At 35.8% G+C, this 20,269-nt stretch overlaps 3 protein-coding genes across 3 annotated transcripts in view; 1 reads left to right on the plus strand and 2 right to left on the minus strand.

The window, feature by feature from the left end:
- The window catches only part of LOC126964440 (uncharacterized), a 45,871-nt gene extending 41,406 nt beyond the window's left edge, over positions 1-4,465 (plus strand). Inside the window, exon 5 of the mRNA XM_050807545.1 lies at positions 1,916-4,465. Coding sequence (XP_050663502.1) covers positions 1,916-2,013 — 98 coding nt within the window. The 3' untranslated portion in view covers positions 2,014-4,465. The remainder of the gene's footprint in view (positions 1-1,915) is intronic.
- Positions 4,451-12,406, minus strand: LOC126964437 (uncharacterized). The gene is made up of 5 exons (XM_050807540.1): positions 12,335-12,406; positions 9,662-9,756; positions 8,155-8,328; positions 5,841-5,994; positions 4,451-5,371 (listed from the first exon to the last, which is right to left on the minus strand). Exons 1-5 carry the CDS (start codon positions 12,342-12,344, stop codon positions 5,241-5,243), a joined length of 564 nt encoding a protein of 187 aa, XP_050663497.1. The 5' UTR covers positions 12,345-12,406; the 3' UTR covers positions 4,451-5,240.
- A 1,022-nt stretch (positions 12,407-13,428) lies between these two features.
- Positions 13,429-15,673, minus strand: LOC126964428 (elastin-like). The gene is made up of 2 exons (XM_050807529.1): positions 15,647-15,673; positions 13,429-14,403 (listed from the first exon to the last, which is right to left on the minus strand). The coding sequence occupies exons 1-2, from the start codon at positions 15,662-15,664 to the stop codon at positions 13,516-13,518; spliced, it is 906 nt and encodes a 301-aa protein (XP_050663486.1). The 5' UTR covers positions 15,665-15,673; the 3' UTR covers positions 13,429-13,515.
- Positions 15,674-20,269: the final 4,596 nt, after the last annotated feature.

Consider the following 20,269-nt stretch of genomic DNA (forward strand, 5'->3'; position numbering starts at 1 on the left):
AAATATTGTATATATCAGTAAAAAGAGCGTAAAAAAAGAATGCTGAGAGTTTCTTGCGCCTCTTCTTCATCAAAAAAAATACTATAGGAATCAATAAAAAAAAATGCCTTTTAGTTTTTTGGTCGTTTTATTCGCGATAAACATTTATTTTATCAAATCTGACTCGTTCTTAATTTTAGCAAATAGGTTATAACCACCTTAGATGATATTTTTCATATTAAAGGCACAGTTATTATCCGCATTAATAATATCTAGGCTCGAAAAGGCTTTCTAAATTGGGTGAAATGTAATTCGATTGAAATACGAACACCTGTAAATGACGTGAAAACAGATTGCATGCTTTGCGCGGATTGAAAATTGATGTAATGGTCTAAAGAACCATGAAATAAAAAGTTTTACTTGGAAAGTAAACACTCACATTATCTATACTGTTCTCCGGTACCACCTTGACACCTTTCACCGCATTCAACAAATAAAGTCTAAAATTATTGACGACCAAGCTTGGATCGATCAAGTTGAGATCAGCTGACCGCTTTACCAGTGGGAGGCTCCTTTGCACAGGATGCCGGCTAGATTATGGGTGCCACAACGGCGCGAAATTTCTGCCGTGAAGCAGTAATGTGTAAGCATTACTGTGTTTCGGTCTAAAGGGCGCCGTAGCTAGTGAAATTACTGGGCAAATGAAACCTAGCATCTTATGTCTCAAGGTGACGAGCGCAGTTGTAGTACCGCCCAGAATTTTTGGGGTTTTGTAAAAATCCTAAGTAATAAATTTTTCAATGAAAAAAACTTGATTGTCGTTGTATACAGATGTAGGGTTTATCTACATCTTCTACCTAATGTATCTTGGGGTCAAGGGGTCCGATGATTTATTGATTTTCATCACCGGACATGACGTTATATATCGTCGTCTACCCCTAACACAGACTATGCCTAGTTTGGGGCAAGAAAATATGTGTAAGAGTGTGTCGAATTTCAATCGTTTAAAATGTATTTTTAAAGTAAAACTTTTATTACATCGTCTCAAACTTTTTCGTCTGTGTGTTGCATGTCGCGTGACGGTCGGGCGGCGCCTATAGTTCGCAGCAGCTGACCGTGTGCTCCACGCTATTTTATTTGTTTTATATATGTTTTATAGTATAAAATTAAGATTGATAAAGCGATTGAAATGTCTCTAATGCGAAAAAAAGTTTCATTTTTCATAAAACCACACAATCCTTTTTTTAATTAAATTAATTCCATAACTTTACATAAGTGCAAAAAGAAACCAAGTCAAATCTTGAGGATCGATTTATCGTAAAGCGGTTTTCACTGTCCGAGTACTCTAGGCCCCAGTGCACTCGACACCTCGGATGCAATCCGTATATAAAAATACGTGGCAGAGTGCGCTTGGATTACTATTCCTATACTATTTAACACGTAGGAGTGCACTCGTTCCGAGTGTACTAAGACGGTGTTAGCCATGCTTAAGTAAGCTGTGTCTAAATAATCCTATAACTTGGAAGGTACTTTACAACTAAGGAGTTATCTTTTTAAAATCTCTCATTTCTTTTTCCGAACAAAATGTAAATAAAATCACAAAGTAGAAATAAATAAAGATGTACAAATTAAATAAATAAGCAAAAACATCCATGACTATGACAGCTGTGAACATAACGAAAAAATATGGGCGAAATATTGTCTCTATTTTTAGCAACGCACGCACACTAACTACACTAACACAATTGACTGACGTATAGCGAGTGTAAGCCGTAGCTGTTATGTACACTAAATTAATAAACCCGGCCTGTATTCATGCGTTGCCTAACAGCAAGAGGCTCTATCTAGACGTATATATATTATCAATTATCTAAGGTCATAGCCTCATAGAAATAAAAAATATTATAATTTTCAATGTTGTGAATATTTTTTGCAGTGGTTCAAATCTACTTGGTGATTCTGATATGGAGTTCAATAGTTAAGATGGAGAGAGATGGCACAGTGAAGTACTCAAGAGAGAATGGTGCAGTATAATCATCACTATGAAAAAAGGTGATGATGATGACCATAGAAACGCTACGTTACTAAATAAACGCTTACTGTGTTATAACAGAAAAGTTAAACACGTGTTCAACACCTGTTTTAAAAAAGTTCTATTATAAATCTATGTCTTTCTGATGTTTAGTGTTCAATAATCTTTAGTTATTGCTTATATTTAAACACGAGCCGTTGCGTATCTAAGGTGGTTCTAACAGATAGATCATATTCATATGGAAGATTTAGATTATATGATAAACGATACGGGATGGAGCCAAGTTTTTGAGTCACGTATCGTTCATAAATCTTGTATGCTTTGACTGTTGACAGTTGATAGACTTTGACAGTTGATAACCTGTTCAACCCCAGTACTTTCATACTAGGAACTTGACTTAAGACGTGACTATTTCAAATCTAACTCACCTTTAACGATACGTCACTCGAATGGTTGGCTCAGAGGAAGAGCGCTCGCACGGAACGCGAGTTGACGCAAGTTCGAGTCCCACATCGTCCATAAATATTGTTTTCAAATTAAATTTTTGTAATGAATCCCAGAAGTGAGAGTTATCAATTTAAGAAACAACAAATTGTTTAATATTTTCCAAATTGAATTGCTGTCAGAAGAAATTATGTATGTATTTAGTCAAAACTCTTTGTTACCATTTGTGTTTTGATATTATTTGGATACTAAGGTAAGGAGACTGATGCATAATGTGTTGATCTTATAAAATATTACTACTTTCAGATTGTATGTATTAATAATATGCAAATTATGTTTGAATGACGTAACTACACCTCTACATACGAAGTGTATTTTAGATATTTAAACAATTTAATTGGTACTGGAAGACGCAGTTTGGTAGGCCCCCCACAAGATGGACCGACGATCTGGTCAAGATCGCTCGAATACGTTGGATGAGGGCAGCGCAGGACCTATCTTCGTGCAGATTGCCATTGTCCAGCAGTGGACGTATTCCGGCTGATGATAATGAAACAATTCAAAGAGTTTTTTAATGTCATCTAAGTTATGGTCAAATCAAAATTATTTCTAACTATAAAAATTTTACTTGAGCATAGATCTCAGACATCATTGGCATTTTAGAGATAGAAGTCTTAAGCGTAAGGCTGCTATCCCGAGAAATAAGACATAATTGAAACCATTTCTCTGTGTACAGAATGTAAGAAGAAAATTCATTTTTTCTTTACATTTCTATATTTTATAGTCATTGCGAAAAAAATCACCAAAATACCCCTAACTCTTACAGTTGGAGCCATGCTAATTCAATCTGGATAAAAATTGTATGAATTATTATAAACTGCTTAACAATACTATTTAATATAACTATTTTTGTAAAGGAAATTCTATGATGTATGTAATTAATTAAAAATGCTTTTAATTCTGAATTCAAACTATGGCGATCTTGTACGAGAGAGGTAACCTAGCTCCGCTCGATTCATCAAGGCCGTTGGCTCGGTCCCCAGCCTTAAATAAGGCTATGTTAAATGATATTTTAAGGGAATACATAGAAAAAAAGGCCTGTCTTAAGCATGTGATAATCAAGTAAAGAGGATGACAGGTACTTAAAGTTGCCAAGAGGTCTATGTATGTCATGTATGTAAATTTTCATAAATTCGTATATTTTTTTTAATTAGGGATACATAATATAAATTATTTTAAAAATTCTTCTAATTTTTCAGTAAAATTACGTACCAAGCTAAATTTTAATTCAAATATTCATTAGTTTTATTAGTGATGAAGGTATTTGTAATTATTAGGCATTGATTCGTGAAGATTACGAATATATTTCTGTGGGATCAACAATTATTATTATTAGTACCAATGTGATTTATTGACTTGTAAGCGTTTCGAGTACTTATCTAAATGAATATATATATATATTTTTATAGGGGCTTATACAAACTCGGAAATAATATAGTGATTATGCCTCAGATTAAGGATTGGTCTCCGCTGCACTCCAACAAGATACCGCAGGCAAATCGCAAAGTCCGGCAACTAATACTACGCGTATGGGGGGGGGGGGGGGGGTTTGGTACCTACTCGAGCCAGCCTCGAACAATGTGTGACGTTGACGTGCCACACGTTCAAGTAATCTTTGCTAATAATTGAAACTAAAATAATATAACTTTGCGTTATATAACTTTGTAAAAATAATATTACAAGAAATATAAAATACACTGGGATCACAATAAAGCATCTATCTAATTAATACCTGTGTTCTAATACAGTTGCCGTAATAAAAAAGCTATTGATCTCAGGTAGTGCGGTATCTAGTTGGAGCGCTGCGGAGACCAATCCTTAATTTAAGCATTATGGTAATATATTTTATAAGTATGTTGCTTAACACTAGCAGAATAATATATTTTGTAAATATTTGATTACTATATTTTAAGAAAACGTTATACCAAATAAAAGTTTATAATTGTACAATGGCTTTGTTTTATTTTATACCTAGCTGTCCGGACAGACGTGGATCTGTCAAAAGTTAACAGTAAAAATTTATGGCCGTTTTCAATAATATATCTCTAGTTACGGATACATTGCCCTCACCGTTTATTGACAAGATCTTATCTATCCGTAGTTATCCATAGTCTAATATCGTTATAGTCCAATGCTTTATGTCGATAGGTTATAGAAACGTGAGTAAGCGTAATAGGATAGATTTGTCTACCTCTAGTAAGTTAAACTAAGGATAGATAGGTTATTGAAAACAGCCGTATATAAACAATATACCTACTTCCGAGTGATACCATTATTTATGTAATAACATGCATTTTAAATCTGCAAATATTCATTTAATTTAAATGCTGTATATGGCCATATTGATCTATATTAAATGCACGATGTATTTATTGTTCTTATTTGGATAAGGATTAATGCTGTATGATTAAAATCGCTTCGTAAATAAGACATTATTTCTCGTTAAAAGTAAAAGATAAAAATGGTCATTTTGGGTTAGCCCTAAGAGATACCATGCGGACTTTTTTGTAGACCTTTTTAAGGTGTACAATATTGTGTTGAATTATTTTGATCTATCTAGGGTAAAATATTTGATGCTGGGAGAGTTTCTTGCGCCGCTATTTCTCTCTCAGAGCGCTCTTTGTTTCCGAAGCGGTAGTAGTATCTAGTATATTAGAAATGACATCAAAAAGATTTCTTAAGGAAACAATTTTGAAAAAGTAAATGCCCTTTATGCTTTTTTATTTTATAACGATAATTTTAGCAGTTTTTGTTGTGCTAACTTGTTTGCCCCCCTCAACCTCTCAGTCTCTTCGAATCCCTCCTCCAGCTGCTTATAGAAACTGGCCACAATCATCAGCATATAAAACCGTACCACTGGAACAGAGTAGCATCACATCAGATAACATATAATATGGTTACTAATAAAGTATTATTTATATTTTTACTTAAAATATTATATCATGCATGGTTACTAAAAATTGAATGCTATAGAGTTTTCTGACAATCGTGAATCATTTTTATGTGTCTTTTTTAATAAAATCTGAAAATGTGACGGATCACTTCATGACTACTACTTAAGTCTAGTTATTCAAGTCTTTTGTGGGGCAATGTGTATTCTTTTACACTTACAAGATCCTAGAAAATGATCAAAACAAATGTAGGTATCTGTCTGTTGTGTTGTTTTTTATTTTTGACTACATATATACTTCAATTATACCGCTCAAGATTTGTACCAGGCTTTTTGTAGTAGTGAACTCCAGGAAATCTTTTACCACAATATGTATAAATAAGGCACTTTACTTGTTACCAAAATAAAAATTTCTTGTAGTAAAATAAAACTCACTCAGTGATAAGAATTCAATTATGAACAGCATCAGCGAGCTGTCATTGGTGTGGTTGATGACGCTCATCGTGCTCCAGAATATGAACATGATTACAGACACGGAGACTTGGATGGAAGTCCACACTATCCAGGGTCGAATTAGCTTGAGCTTATCCTGAAATTAAAATATACAGCTTAATATTATATGCACAATATTTAGGGAGCTCCTCACCACATAAAAATATTCGAATAAGCAAATAACTTATTTAGAATTAGCAGTTACAGATTAGTTATTGTTTGGAATATTTTTAAGTTTCTCTACAACGTTTTCTTAGTTGTTCAATTCCCTGCAGCCTTTCTTCTTACAAATTCTTTTAAATCTGAGGTAGCAGGCGCAATGCGATGGTGTCAAGGTCGTGTTGGGGTCATACAGGACTTTGGTTGTTTTGTGATGCCTAACGGCAGAGATGACGGCTGTTGATGAATTTAATAAATATGAATTTGTAGTCATAAATCATTTTTTTTTCAATTCAGCATTGATAAACAAATAGTGTAGCTGTCCTTTAATAAAGTAAAAAAACCACTGGTTTATTAGTATTTATTTATTTTTTAGTTCTGTGTTTTGACAGACAGACAACGATGGATTACGAGATGAAATGGCGCAACAATGGTTCAAAAAATGTACTTGCCGTCATTCAGTGAAAAACGGCAATGTAATTATTAGAGAAATTTGGGCTTTAAATGTAATTTATTTAGGTATATTTTCAATTAATAGTGACGTTAAAGAAATATTTTTTAAACTATTAAATTAGAAAAAAAGCGGACACGTCAAGGTCTAGCACACGCAGTGAAGTTTCTGTAACAATGAAATAACAAAATCTGTATGAGAATCCTTAAAGGGCACAACAAACTCTTTACTAAGCAAATATTATATACTTTTTATGGAATATGCAAACGAGCGTATGGGTCACCAGATGGATTGTGATAAACGCTGACTATACCTTGTTACACCACCAGAGGAATTACAAGAGCATTGCGGCCTCTAAGATTAATTTAAGCCTTTTAGGTTGATGTACGCACGTATAATGTAAGCGCCCTTTGAGTTGATGTAAGCGCCTTTTGGGTTGACGTAAGCGCCTATAAGGTTGATGTTAGCGCCTTTAAGGTTGGAAGAGGCAGCCATACTTTATTCTTGGCTGTCTCCTTGCCCTTCTCGCGAGGGGGTAGACATGGGAGCAGGCTGCCTTCGCGATACGATTACGCAGATTTGGGATGCAGCCATGCCCCGCGTTCAAGGTTATCGGCTTCCAAGGATGAAGGTTTTCTGGTGGTCCCAGGAGTTGTTGGATCTCCGTGTGGCCTACATTCCTGCTCGGATGTCCTACACCCGCAGCCGGCGGCATCACCGTGATGAGGGGGAAGAGGTCCGGCTTTCAGCTGGTCATTAGTCGCGACAAAGAATACAAGAGAAAAGAGATGCTGGAGGGTCTCGATCGTGATCCCTGGGGTCGTCCATGTCGTGCGGTGCAACTAAAAACGCGTGCGCAGAATCATCATGTGCAAGGACCGAGATGGATTCCTAAGACGTTGGCCAATGTGGTGCAGTGTGTCACGGGGGTCTGTTCTTGGACCACTCCTAAGGAACATGGGGTATGACTGGGTCCTTCGAGGTGACTTCCCCCTGGGGCTGGATCAGATTAGATACTTGACACCTTAGTCACGGCACGGGGGAAAAATTTTCATGTGGCGTTGTGTCTGGCTACCAGAGGCGTCTCTCAGGTGGTTGGGCACATCGAGGCGTTGGGCGTACCGATGGCTTTGGATAAGACTGAGGCCCTTTTATGTCACGGGCCTCGTCGTGGTCCGCCAGCCGGGGCTTCAATGTAGGTGAACTCGAACCTCGTACTGGTTCAGGTCCACATAAAGTATCTGGGCCTGATCCTTGACGGTAGGTGGCTCTTCGACGAGCTCACACTGAGACTGGTTGATGCTGCGTCCGTCCTTGGGCGACTTCTGTCCAATTTGGGCGGACCCAGCGTCGCTACAAGACTGCTGTACACGGGGGTTGTTCAGTCAATGGCACTGTAAGGTGCACGGGTGTGGGCGGCTGCTCTAACCACCCAAAAAAAGGCGTGCCTCGGGCGCCTCCATCGGGTTTTGGTGGTTAGAGTCATACGTGGTTACGGTGTCGACGGAGGCAGCGTACCCGTTGGCAGGAATTGGATTGCCCGTGGGATTTGGAAGCGGAAGTACTCGCCGAAGTTTATCGGCGGATGGCTTAATTTCGGGCGGGTAGCGGCAGTCAGCCCCCGCCTGTTAATATAAGCATACTTACTCTTATGACTCCGGCGAGCATCAAAGCGGTGAGGAACAGTGTGAAGGCATGCGTAAATGTAAGTACGAATACCACTGAGTAAGCGAAAATAATATTCCAGTCGTTTGGATCTAATTCCGTCGGTAGCATTCCGAATGCGACGAAACATTGTGCCAGTGCGAATACTGAATACAGCTGAAACATAAACACAATTATTGAGACGCGAATTGGGGTGATGACAATCTCAGTGACGTCATAGAGGGGAAAAGTAGACTGTGTACTGACGTCAGACAATAAAAAGGCAAGGTTCTGTCCCTGTTCCAACGCGCGGGATATAGAGATAAATAACTATCTCTATGTATTATATATACTAGATAAATCATCTTAGAATACTGTATAAAAAAAGTTATACTTTCAATAATTACAAATATTTTGTAAATCATAGTAATAAATAACCCCGCTTGAAACCTGTCGACAGCAGCGTCGTAAAATGCGTTAATAATTCGTCTTAAATTATTTCTATGAAAAGGATATTCAAGCGGTATGTACTTTCTATGTTTAGTAATATGGTAGAAAATTAATTTTCCATTTAAAAAAAATCTATTTTCAACAATTTCTTAATGGTATCTATCTATAATATTTGACCCTGTTTTAAAATATGTTATTTAGATATTTCTGTGACAGAAATAAACTTATATCAAAATATGTAATAAGGTTTTAGAGGAGGAACACGTATTGTAGTTATTTCGTGAAATTATTCTTGGCGGAATTAACATTAAATATAACAATTTGTAACATTTTAAATAGCTATAGATTTCACCCTTTTTTTAAAGACCCTAAAAGGCTTCACACACGTGCAAACTCAAGAACTTGCCGGTGTGTGAGACAGATTTAAACAGAAGTATGTTAATATATGCTTGTGACGAAGATTTTTCTTTTCTATAATAATATGTACCTTTATATGTTCTATGTTATATTTATAATAATGGATATCGCGTCAACACTCTGGCTCCTTCTCTTGTCCAAGTTACGTCAGTTGGTGCTGTGGCTGCTGCTTCGACTGAAGACGGCAAACGTCAGAAATAATATGTCGGTTTCAGTTAGTCTTAAATATTAATATAAGAGGCGCGGAGAATATCCAAGTGCTGACAACTATTTCAATCAATGGATCAGCCTAGCTATCCCACTACTGGAAATGCTGCCAGTATTCTTAGTAAAGTTCCCCGTAATGATAGTTTTAATTTAGTGTTATCAAAGAAATGTAAATTTAGTTATGAGATTTGTTTTATTTGAATAAAAGTATATACTCGTATAATACATATATCGTAAACAAGAACGTCGAGCCAAGAAGCAAATACGAAGATGATTCGGTATTCGTTTTAAATCGGGTGCGGTGCGAGTGCGGGCGAGAGCAGGCGAGCCGTATTAAACGATCACAACAATGAACAACCACGAGGATCCTGACCATATGACCAGCGATGCTCCGTCATATTATTATAATTAAAAAAATAATCTAACAAGTACTTACAATAATGATCAGACCAGACAGTATACTGCCAAATTTCAAGGAAAGACAAGCGAAACTTTTCTGTCTCGGTATCATCTCCAACGAACTGGAAAATTCTGAAAAATATTTCAGTACATTTTAAATATTTTGATTTATGCTCTTTTCCGCAAGATGGCGCCTGGGTGGAAGCCACACCGACGAATTTTTCTGTCGTGTCGTCAATCAGTAATGTGTAAGTATTATTGTCCCGGTTGCCGGGTAGCCGGTGGCGAAGTGTAGGGCCAAGTACTGAAATTTGGTTCAATCAACAATATTGAGCGGAACTGTATTCAAATTCGAATTTTAATATTTTTATGTCAAAAACTACCACCCATTCGAAAAAGTATGCCTCATACATGAGAAGAACGGGCGCAAGAAACTTAGCGGGCTTCTTTTTTTTTATCAAAAAATATGGATAACAATTTAATATTAGGCAGGCAATTAAAAATATAATTTAATTGGAGGGCGTTTGCTCAGTTCCCAATCAGTGGTATCATTACGAAAGTAATTTATGTTATAGTAACCTTTACCACACAACCGTTTTTAGCAATTCTTTCGAAATTCGTAATACATTTGTTTTGAACATTTTCTGGGACCTTGTTGTAAAAACATAATATAACATCTCCTCACAATAAAATTCTACTTACTAACTCGCTTAAATAAATAAATAGAAGTTTATTCGCTGAAATGTGGGTAAAAATAGGTCTGACATTAAATTAAGTCACCTTACACATTCCAGCAGGTTCTGGTGTGGAAATATTTGCACTATTACACACTAGTAATATTACTGGCTCGTTAGTATTAAAATTACTTTTCTTTGTTACATGATGAAATTTTAATTTTAAATTTACAAAAATTCGTTTAGATAATATTAAATAAGAAATTCCATGTCATTGTTATTAATTAAAATAAAATAAGCAGTAATAACACAATATAAGCAGCTAGTCAATTAAAAAACAAGACGAAGAAGAAGTATTAGAAAACTAAAAAAAAATATTATGGATTGCACTCCGGGAGTCCCAATAGAAGTGGACGTTTATTTAGGCTCATTTGACATTTTTTAGATGGGTATTAGGGTTATTGGGTTATGAATTGTATTTTATTAATTATTAGAAAATTTTAAATAAAATTAATATTCCTTTATGAACCATCGTTAACAATTTTGATAACTCTTGTATCATCGTCATTATCATTAAAATTATTGGCCTAAAATAGAAACTATAGTTTCATGGTAACTAAAATGACACCGACTCCAAAAATTACAATAATCGGATCTAGAATGAGATCTATTAATTAGATTGTATAAAAATACGCAATTATTTTTGTACTTTTTAGTGCACATTGGAAGGGTATTTTTAAAGTCGGTTGTTTTTTTGTTAATTTATTTTATATTATGATTTTTAGTGAATTTGAAGTACACTAACTAACAACTTGTCTATAATATGTGTAGATATACTTAATATTTCAATGCAGCAATTAACGTAAAATATATAACGATAGCATAAAAAATATTAGGCCGAGTATCGTTAATTTGCTCCTATGAATTGAAGAGTTCCGTTACTTTGTCATGGATTCCGTAATCAGAACCTAACCAAACTCTCACCCAACTATCTTTGAAGTATATCCTTTCCAATAAAAAAAGAATCATCGAAATCAGTTGGCGCGATATTGAGTTATTCGTAAATTTATCATCCACTTTGCTATACGTATGTATAGCAAATTTAAGACTTTTATGGTTTTCTCATGGACGCCATTGTCAGATCTGGTGACCCAAATTATAATGGGACCACACGGGAAGCACCAGCTTTCAAATAAAAAAAGAATTATCAAAATCGGTTCACCCAGTCGAATGTTCAGAAGGTAACAACCGTAGCAGAATTTCCTTCTCTCCTAATTTCTAGTGTCCTTTATTATTTTTGTGTTTATCGTTTATTGCTTATAATATCGACACAAATGACCCACGAAGTTCATTTAAATTAAAAATAAGCAGCCAGAAGTAAGACAAAAATAGTTATAGTTTTTTACCAGTGGCTTCTTTGCACAGGTTGCCTATCTCTACCGTGAAGCAGTTATGTGTAAGCATTATTGTGATTCTGTATTGGTCTGAAGGCTGCCGTAGCTAGTGAAATTACTGGGCAAATGAGACAAAATATTATGTCTCAAGGTGACGAGCGCAATTGTGGTGCCCGCTCAGAATGTTTGGGTTTTTCAAGAATCCTGAGCGGAACTGCATTGTAATGGGGAGGGGAATTGAAAAAATATCTTACTTTTTCGTTTGGTTTATTTATAAAAGCTTGTTTTTTTACTTTTTTATAACTATTACTTGTTTTGTTAAATTAAAAATTATCTTTGGTATTCGAATTTTTTTTTATTATTAGGTAATGGTTGAAATTTAAAATTAACATCAATTCCTGCCTTTAAGACGATAGATGAAAATTATATAAATTAACAAATGTCTTATTTTGCAAATTGAAAAATGGAATAATTTTATGAAATGAATATATTTTTAACGGTGCTCGATAAATCTACGAAGTTTGAACAAAATCTGTCCGTTTAAAGCGGGTCAAAATCGCGCCCAAACGAGTCGGTTACAAACAAACATACATACAGGTGAAGTTATTAGCTTGAAAAGCATGTAAAAATAGTTAAACTTACTTGATTTCATATTTTCTACAGTTAACAACACAATTTACGCAAACACTCACGTCCTGTTTGGACTCAAAATGTCCACTGATATCGTATCACTTGCTAATCAGTATTTGATAAGACTATCATTATGTCCAATACACGATACCTAAATCTTTTGTTTGACTAATCTCTTTTCAACTTTAATTTATGATAAATCTTAGTATAGCTTTTCATCTCATCAGCTATGTTCGTAGATGATGGTGTAAGGGGTTCTGTTTTGTGGAAGCGAAAATATTAGCGCTGATATATCTGATCCGGGAGACGATGGATTATTGCCCGAGCCAATGATTTTTATAAGTTCTGAGGTAGAAAAATTTCCATCACAGAATTAGTACATACGAGGCAAAACTTATAAAAGACCAGCTTTTATCCGCGACTTCGTCCGCGTTGAATAGTTATTTTTGGGCAATTTTGTTATTACTTTATAGTATACTTTTCAAATAATACACATACACACTGCTCTTTCCGCTGCTGGCAGCGCACTTCTATGGTACAGCGAATATCCCTTGTCATTGTGGACAGTCCTTTTAATAGCATTTCCATGTGAACTTTAATTTCCTATTTCATCCCAATGCATAAAAGTGTAGGTAAAAGTTTCAAAAATGTTCGAACAAATGTTTATAAATTATTTCTTATCTTTTAGCCTAAATACAAAGTTTCATGGTTTTATCTTCGATAATGATAAATTTCCATACACACCGCCATCCCCTATTTTAACCCCTCCTTATATTTCTTTGCTCTAGTCTATCTCTGTACTAAATTTCATCAAAATCGGTTCGGTGGTTTAGGCGTGAAAGCGTAACAAACAAACTTACATTCACATTTATAATATTAGAAGGGATAGCCTAAGACACGGCTAATTCGTTGCTCTATACAAATTTGAAAAGATAATGGATCTAGCAAATCTCTTATCTCCATATAAATCATAAAAATATTTTCACCATGTCCAAACGTATTTTTTTTTTAAAATTAGCTAGAATACACTATAATAACAAAATGATATTCATTGTTTTATGTCTTTATTATTCATACAAACTCAGTGCGTACAATATTAGTAATAATATGTTTATATTTTCATAAAAAATACACATCAAACTTTAACAAGACTAGATTAACCTCAACCAATTTAATAATTAGTATCTATTGAGTCAGTGGTGTACAGCATGACCTATCGATGGTGCATATATTCCAGCACCATGAGAAATTCCACCAAGACTTGATGAAATTACCCCAACAGCGGGAGAAATTCTTCCAATAACCCCGACAGCGGGTGATAATCCGTATCCGTAGCCTCCGGCGTAACCTCCATACCCTCCATATCCATATCCACCGTATGCCCCTGTAATTCCACCATATGCCCCTGTAATTCCACCAATTGCCCCTGCGATACCTACTCCTAATCCTCCTGATATATATGCTGGGGCAGCTTGTACCGAAATGGGTACAGCTACTGGTACTCTTACGGGAACTGGCGCTGGTACGCCAACAGGGTATGGTTGAGGTACAGGTATTCCTACACCTTGAGTCACTGTGACTGGTACAGGTTGAGCAACAGGTACGGGGTATGGTCTATCTACTGGTACAGCTACAGGACGGGGGACATCGTGTGGGACTGGATGCGGTACATCCACAGGCACAGGGCGAGGACGGTCAACCGGGACACCAACGGGAACAGGAACCGGAACCGGCCGAGGTACACTAACTGGTACCGGATGGGGCACAGGAACTCCTACACTTGTATAATGCTCGGAGTATGTATGTCGGACTGGTATAGATGATGAAATTGCCCCAACGCCGCCGCCATATCCCCCAACTCCAATCCCTACCCCAATCCCAGAGGAAATTGCCCCAACGCCACCAATACCATTCGAAATCACACCAACGGCTGGAGATATTCCCCCAATAGAATGTGAAATTGTCCCAAGTGAGGTAGAAATTCCGCCATATCCCCCTACTATGTGCGGAATACTAGGCTTTGCTTCACGTTTCTTCTGCTCAGCGCTGAACGCATTGTGAACGCACAGAGCCAGCAATATCTGTAAAAAGGTGAAAATATGAGAATTTAATTTAAAAAAAAAACAGTGGCAATCTGGCAGTGCTGGCAATTTAAAATTTGAACATATATGTGTGTATTTTTTTAATCGTCATGAAAAATTTTTTGCACAGGAAATACTTTTACATGAAGTGTTTTTGGTAACGGTAACAGTAACAGTGTCAGTAAGAACAATGTTATTTTCCATCTCAAGAAATACTACATTCACAATGTATGTACATACACATACACAATGTATGTACATTTACAGATACAGAGGTGTCGGTAATGGTTTTTTCCCATTTCCGCGCCTTTACAAGTTTTCACATTAAAAATGTAATTTAAATATCATTTAACTCAAATAGTTGAATTGAATTGTTTTTTACCTTTCCTCTAATTACATATAATTTTTATACGTTTGTTTATCGTAGTACCTCTACCTCTTTGTTGATTCCATAATGGCGGAGTTTGACGGAAATTTTACGGGTTCATAAAGTAGATAAGGTACCTTTTATATTATATTGAGAACCTATCAAAATTTATTTATTTTTAAAATAAAGGGCAGAAAAACCACAGTCCCTGATGTTAGTAACGAAATCCCATTAAATGGTCAGATTTATTTTATGGAAGTCCCCTACCATAAAATAAATCTGCCACGAGAGCGTTGCAGAATTTATAAAGCGTCGAATAAAAGTAATTCGGTTTTTAAAACGTAGTTTATTTTTTATTTTTTCCGTTTTTTGCCTCAGGTAATAATAATAATATATCATCAACCTGAATGAAAACTCCTAAACAAGGCATACACAAAAAACGATTATATCAGCCAGGTGGCCAAAAATTTTCATAAAAAATGTTCATAAAATGAAACCTACTGAGCCAAACTATATAAAATTTATGGAACCAAATGGCATCTATTACGCATCGAACTGAAGAAGAATTACGTAAATCGGATCATAAATCTCCGAGTAATCGGTGTCAATACATAAAAAAAATACCGATCGAATTGACAACCTCCTCCTTTTTGAAGTCGGTTAATAACTGAAAATCATTTACACCGCCGCGTTTTAAAAGATTTCTTGCCCCGTAAACTATATTTTATGAGCGTAGTAAATAAAGTTATTTTCCCTTTACAAAAACCCATTGCCCCCGTCTCTATTACCTTTATTTAAAAATATATTATTATATACAATACTGATAATACGATATTATTATGATAAAAAAAGATAGTAAGTATCTGTATTACTCACAATATAAATTTTTGTCATGTTGCTGTGATTAACGTAGATAGCGTTGAACGTAATGGCATCATGTTTTTAAGTAAACGTATTTATATGTTTAATATTGAGCGAGCTATGGGAATAGTGCGGAACATAGCCCTATTGAGTCAGAAGAAAGTGGGGAAATTTATAGAGCTGATACAACAATTATTATCGGCATTTCTTTTATTTCACAATCAGATTGAAATATCTTCTGAAATGTTTCCAAGTCCTATTTATTTATTAATAATTTACAAGTTTTATACTCAGCCGTTAAATTAACTGTTTTTTGTAATATGGTTAAGAAGTCTACAAAGCTAACAAGGTACTTAATATATCATGAAAAATTAAAAATAACTAATTAAATCAAATACTTCTAAGTATACCACTAGACAAGAAACTATTAAGTACCTTATTAAGCGGTTTAGTGTTTAGTCTTGTTTGAAAAAGCATTCCAGTCAAAAACTTATTCAAGCCGTCCAGAAATTTATTTAGGCCAAGGCATTATGTAGGCTAGTTCTTTCACCGAACACGTTGTATATTCGTAGCACGAGAAATAGGCTTATAAAAATGCGCATGTACAGGAAGATACCTGCGTTTACTCCGCCACGGAAAAGTATTCATTATTAATATCTCAATTAAATTAAAACTATATAAGAACTTTGAATAGAATTGTATGTACTTGGTTAAGGTAAGTGAAGCTGACATTACTTACATGATTTCTTTGGTGTTGAAGTTTGGTGGTAATCCCTTAACATCAAGTCACCCACAAGTTCGTATGTCTTCCTATAAAAAAGACTTACATTTCCCAATTAAAAAAAAAGTTGCTTTAATTACTATCAATTGCATACTATCATGGGACCTTAGTAATATAAGTAAAATTAATTGTTCACTGATATAATTAAAGAGTCAAATTACATCACAAGTTCAATGTAGATACCACCTTTAGAACATACACACACAAATTCCAATCAAATTAAATCAAAAAATATTTAATTTCATAGGTATTTCATATTACACTTGAAATATCATGGAACAAAACGACATCCGGTGATTCCATGACTTATTTTCAGTCACTCTCAAATATCCTCAATAGAAAATAAACAAACATATTCGATCACAATTAGCCGATTCAATCAAGATCAATTCATCACGTATTATTCCAAAATGTTTTAACAACTCTATATGTGTACTTTTACTTGCCCTCATAACTTACATATAACTTGATCCATTTAAGGCAATACCAGTCTAGGCTGGTCTAGTTCCAACGTAACAGCCTGTAAACATATTATATAATAATAATTATGCGATTGATTGATGCTAGATGTCCTATGTGTTAAATTAGAGAAAAAACAACCCACGACACCATATGCTACAGAAGACAGACTGGGAATGGAGCGAACGCCTTCGGATATTTAATTATTAGTTTTATTATACTACATAATATATTGTAAATAAATTAAGAAAAAAAAACCGTTGAGTTTCTTGTGCCAGTACTTCTTAGGTCTGAGGCATACATTTTCGAATAGCCAGTAGTTTTTGCAGTTCAATAATCAGTGATTTTAAACCCTATTAAGCAGTAGTAGTATTCATCATCATCATCAGCCGGAAGACGTCCACTGCTGGACAAAGGCCTCCCCCAAAGATTTCCAGGACGATCAGTCCTGCGCTGCCCTCATCCAACGTATTCCGACGATCTTAACCGGATCGTCGGTCCATCTTATGGGGGGCCTAGCAACACTGCGATTTCCGATACGTGGTCGCCATTCGAGGACTTTTCTGCCCCAACGGCCATCTGTCCGTTGATCTATGTGCTCTGCCCACTGCCACTAGTAGTAGTATTAAGTTGTAGTAATTGAAGTTGAAATTAAAAAAACCTACAGAGTATATTATTTAGTTTGTCTTATTGACTATTTCGCTTTGCGTGATTTTGTTTAATGGGTAATCCATCCAATAGTTTGATTTCGTTCAGGTTTGCGTAAAACACTTTATTAAAACGTTCAATCTACATATTATATCTTACAACAATATAATCAGTAGGCTTTATTCTGTCCTAATAATAGGGGTTAAAGTATGAAATTGTCTTTTAATTGTAATAGGTACTTCGAATTGACATAGAACCTTCATGGTTTGAGATTTTTGGAGTGAAACTTTTTTCACATTGTACCTAATTAGTCCTTCTTCTAATAAATGTGCAACATTCGATTATCTACTTTCAGTTATTTCTTTTATTCAGCGTAGACAAGAAAGATGGATACTTCGAAAATTCGAGAGATTTCTGAATACGAGTTCCGACGCGAAAATAACGTAGCAAAAAGAGCTCGCGAGCTTGCGTTTGGAGAGGGGACTGCTAATGAACGCACCGTGCTCTTTTGGCTTATACGCTTTCGTGATGGAAACTTTGATTTGAAAAACGAAACACGCGGAAGACCGGTTATTTACACAGGTAAATAACAATGAATTGAAAGAGATAGTGGAAGTCTATCCGAGCCAAACTACCCAGGAATTAGCGGCATAGTTTAACGTTCCCTTACCAAAAATAAAATCAAATAGCGTCAAATCAATAAAAATATGAAATATATTTGCCTGATCTACAGAAAGAAACGCGTGTTGAAACTTATGTCGCCCTGTTGAAACGATACAGAAATGAAAATATTGGATCGAATTGTGAACTGCGATGAAAAGTGGATTAATTACGTTAACCGTAAGCGAAAAATGCAACGGTGACCTCAGGTCAAATGCTGCAACAGCGTAAAGCAAAGGTAATGGTAACTGTTTGGTGATCTCAGCATAGTGTTATTCACTATAGCTCTATCCGATCTGGTCAAGCAATAACGGCAGATGTCTACTGTGCTGAACTCCGAACAATTATAGCAAAACTAGCAGTGAAACAGCCCTGACTCATGGATTGATCTTTACCATTATTGCTCCATGATAACCAATAGCATGAGAAACCATCTAACTCTATAGGAACTGCAATTAGAAACCATTCGTCACCCTCCGTATTTGCCAGACCTTGCTCCAACGGACTTCCATTGTTTTCGTGATTTGGACCATTATCTACTTTATAAAAAGTTTTCTTCTCAGGAGGTAGTACGAAACGCTTTCACACAGTTTGTCGAATCTAGATAACCACAGTTCTATCGTAAAGGCATATTTGACCTTCCTATTATTATTTTTTGTCAACAACACCAAGATGCGGCAATAAATAAAAAAGCAATTTGATTATAAATTAGTTAAGAGTAAGCAATGTCTTCTAAAACCGACCGTAGTTTGTAGTCCAAGGGGTGTAGATCTGCGCTAGACTTAGGCCAGTCTTCAGATATTATAAAGTCCAGAACAGTAACTTCCAGACAAGTATTGCTTAGAGTTAGAATAAGATCTAAAACAGTCTTCTGATACACATTGCTACAAAAATGAAGCTTAATGACTCCTTCATAAGAAATCTTATTGAATCAGGCGTTATTTTGCGTATATCCATAATTATTCAAATGTTGTGAGCTTCCTTGAGTGTAAATTCTGCGAAGATTCCGGAGAATGCCAGTCTCGTGCCAGAATTTGGCGAATTAACATCTCCTGAGGACGCCTCGTGTAGAGTCGAAACATGTGTCGAATTGGCTAATGACAAATCTTATCCGAATTTTAAATTGCAATGACTTTTTTTCTATTTAGGCTTAAATTTGTTTGAGAAAGGACAACAATAAAAACCCCCTTTTCTCGAGACACCACTCCCTAGTATAGGAATACTGAGTCTCGAAATCTCTAGATTACTAATTCCGCAGTCATCTGGAAGGCATAGCCTAACAAAGCATTTTAGCTTCGAAGAATACTTCAACCCAATCCACATTCTAGCACTCTACATAGCGCAGGTCTGGTCACATATGGAGTATTGTTTCCAGCTCCTTCTTTTTTTAATGAAAATAAGGGACGAGACGAGCAGGACGTTCAGCTGATGGTGATTGATACGCCCTGCCCATTAGAATGTAGTGCCACTCAGGATTCTTGAAAAACCCCAAAAATTCTGAGCGGCGCTTAAACTGCGCTCGTCACCTTGAGACATAAGATGTTATGTCTCATTTGCCCAGTAATTTCACTAGCTACGGCGACCTTCATACCGAAACAGAGTAATGCTTACACATTACTGCTTCTTGACAGAAATAGGTTCTTATTGACCGCTTTCAAGGCAGAGCTTTCAGATTGTCTGGCATGCATTACCTGCTCAGTGAAAATTCTTCATTCATGTGTCTTCTAGCGCATTTACACAGGGAGTGTTCCAAAGATTCCATCTTCCTACGACACACCACAAACTCGGATATCACATCACCATCAGGATGTGTAGAATTTATCAAGCAATGCAGTTTTCAAGTTTCTTCCAGAATCAAAGTATGGACTGAGTTGCGTAGTATTTCCAAGACAATACGAATTGGGTACTCTCAAAATAAACACTTAGACCAGATCTGTCTTTCTTTTTAACCGACTTCGAAAAGGAGGAGGTTCTCAATTTGATTTTCTTTTATGTATGTACACCGATTACGCTGAGATTTATTATTTGATTTTCGTTATTCTTCTTTAGTTTAATGCGGAATGGTCCATTTGGCCCCATAAAAATTTGTT

This window comes from Leptidea sinapis, chromosome 5 (genome assembly GCF_905404315.1).
Source record: "Leptidea sinapis chromosome 5, ilLepSina1.1, whole genome shotgun sequence".
In the NCBI taxonomy this organism is placed as follows: domain Eukaryota; kingdom Metazoa; phylum Arthropoda; class Insecta; order Lepidoptera; family Pieridae; genus Leptidea; species Leptidea sinapis.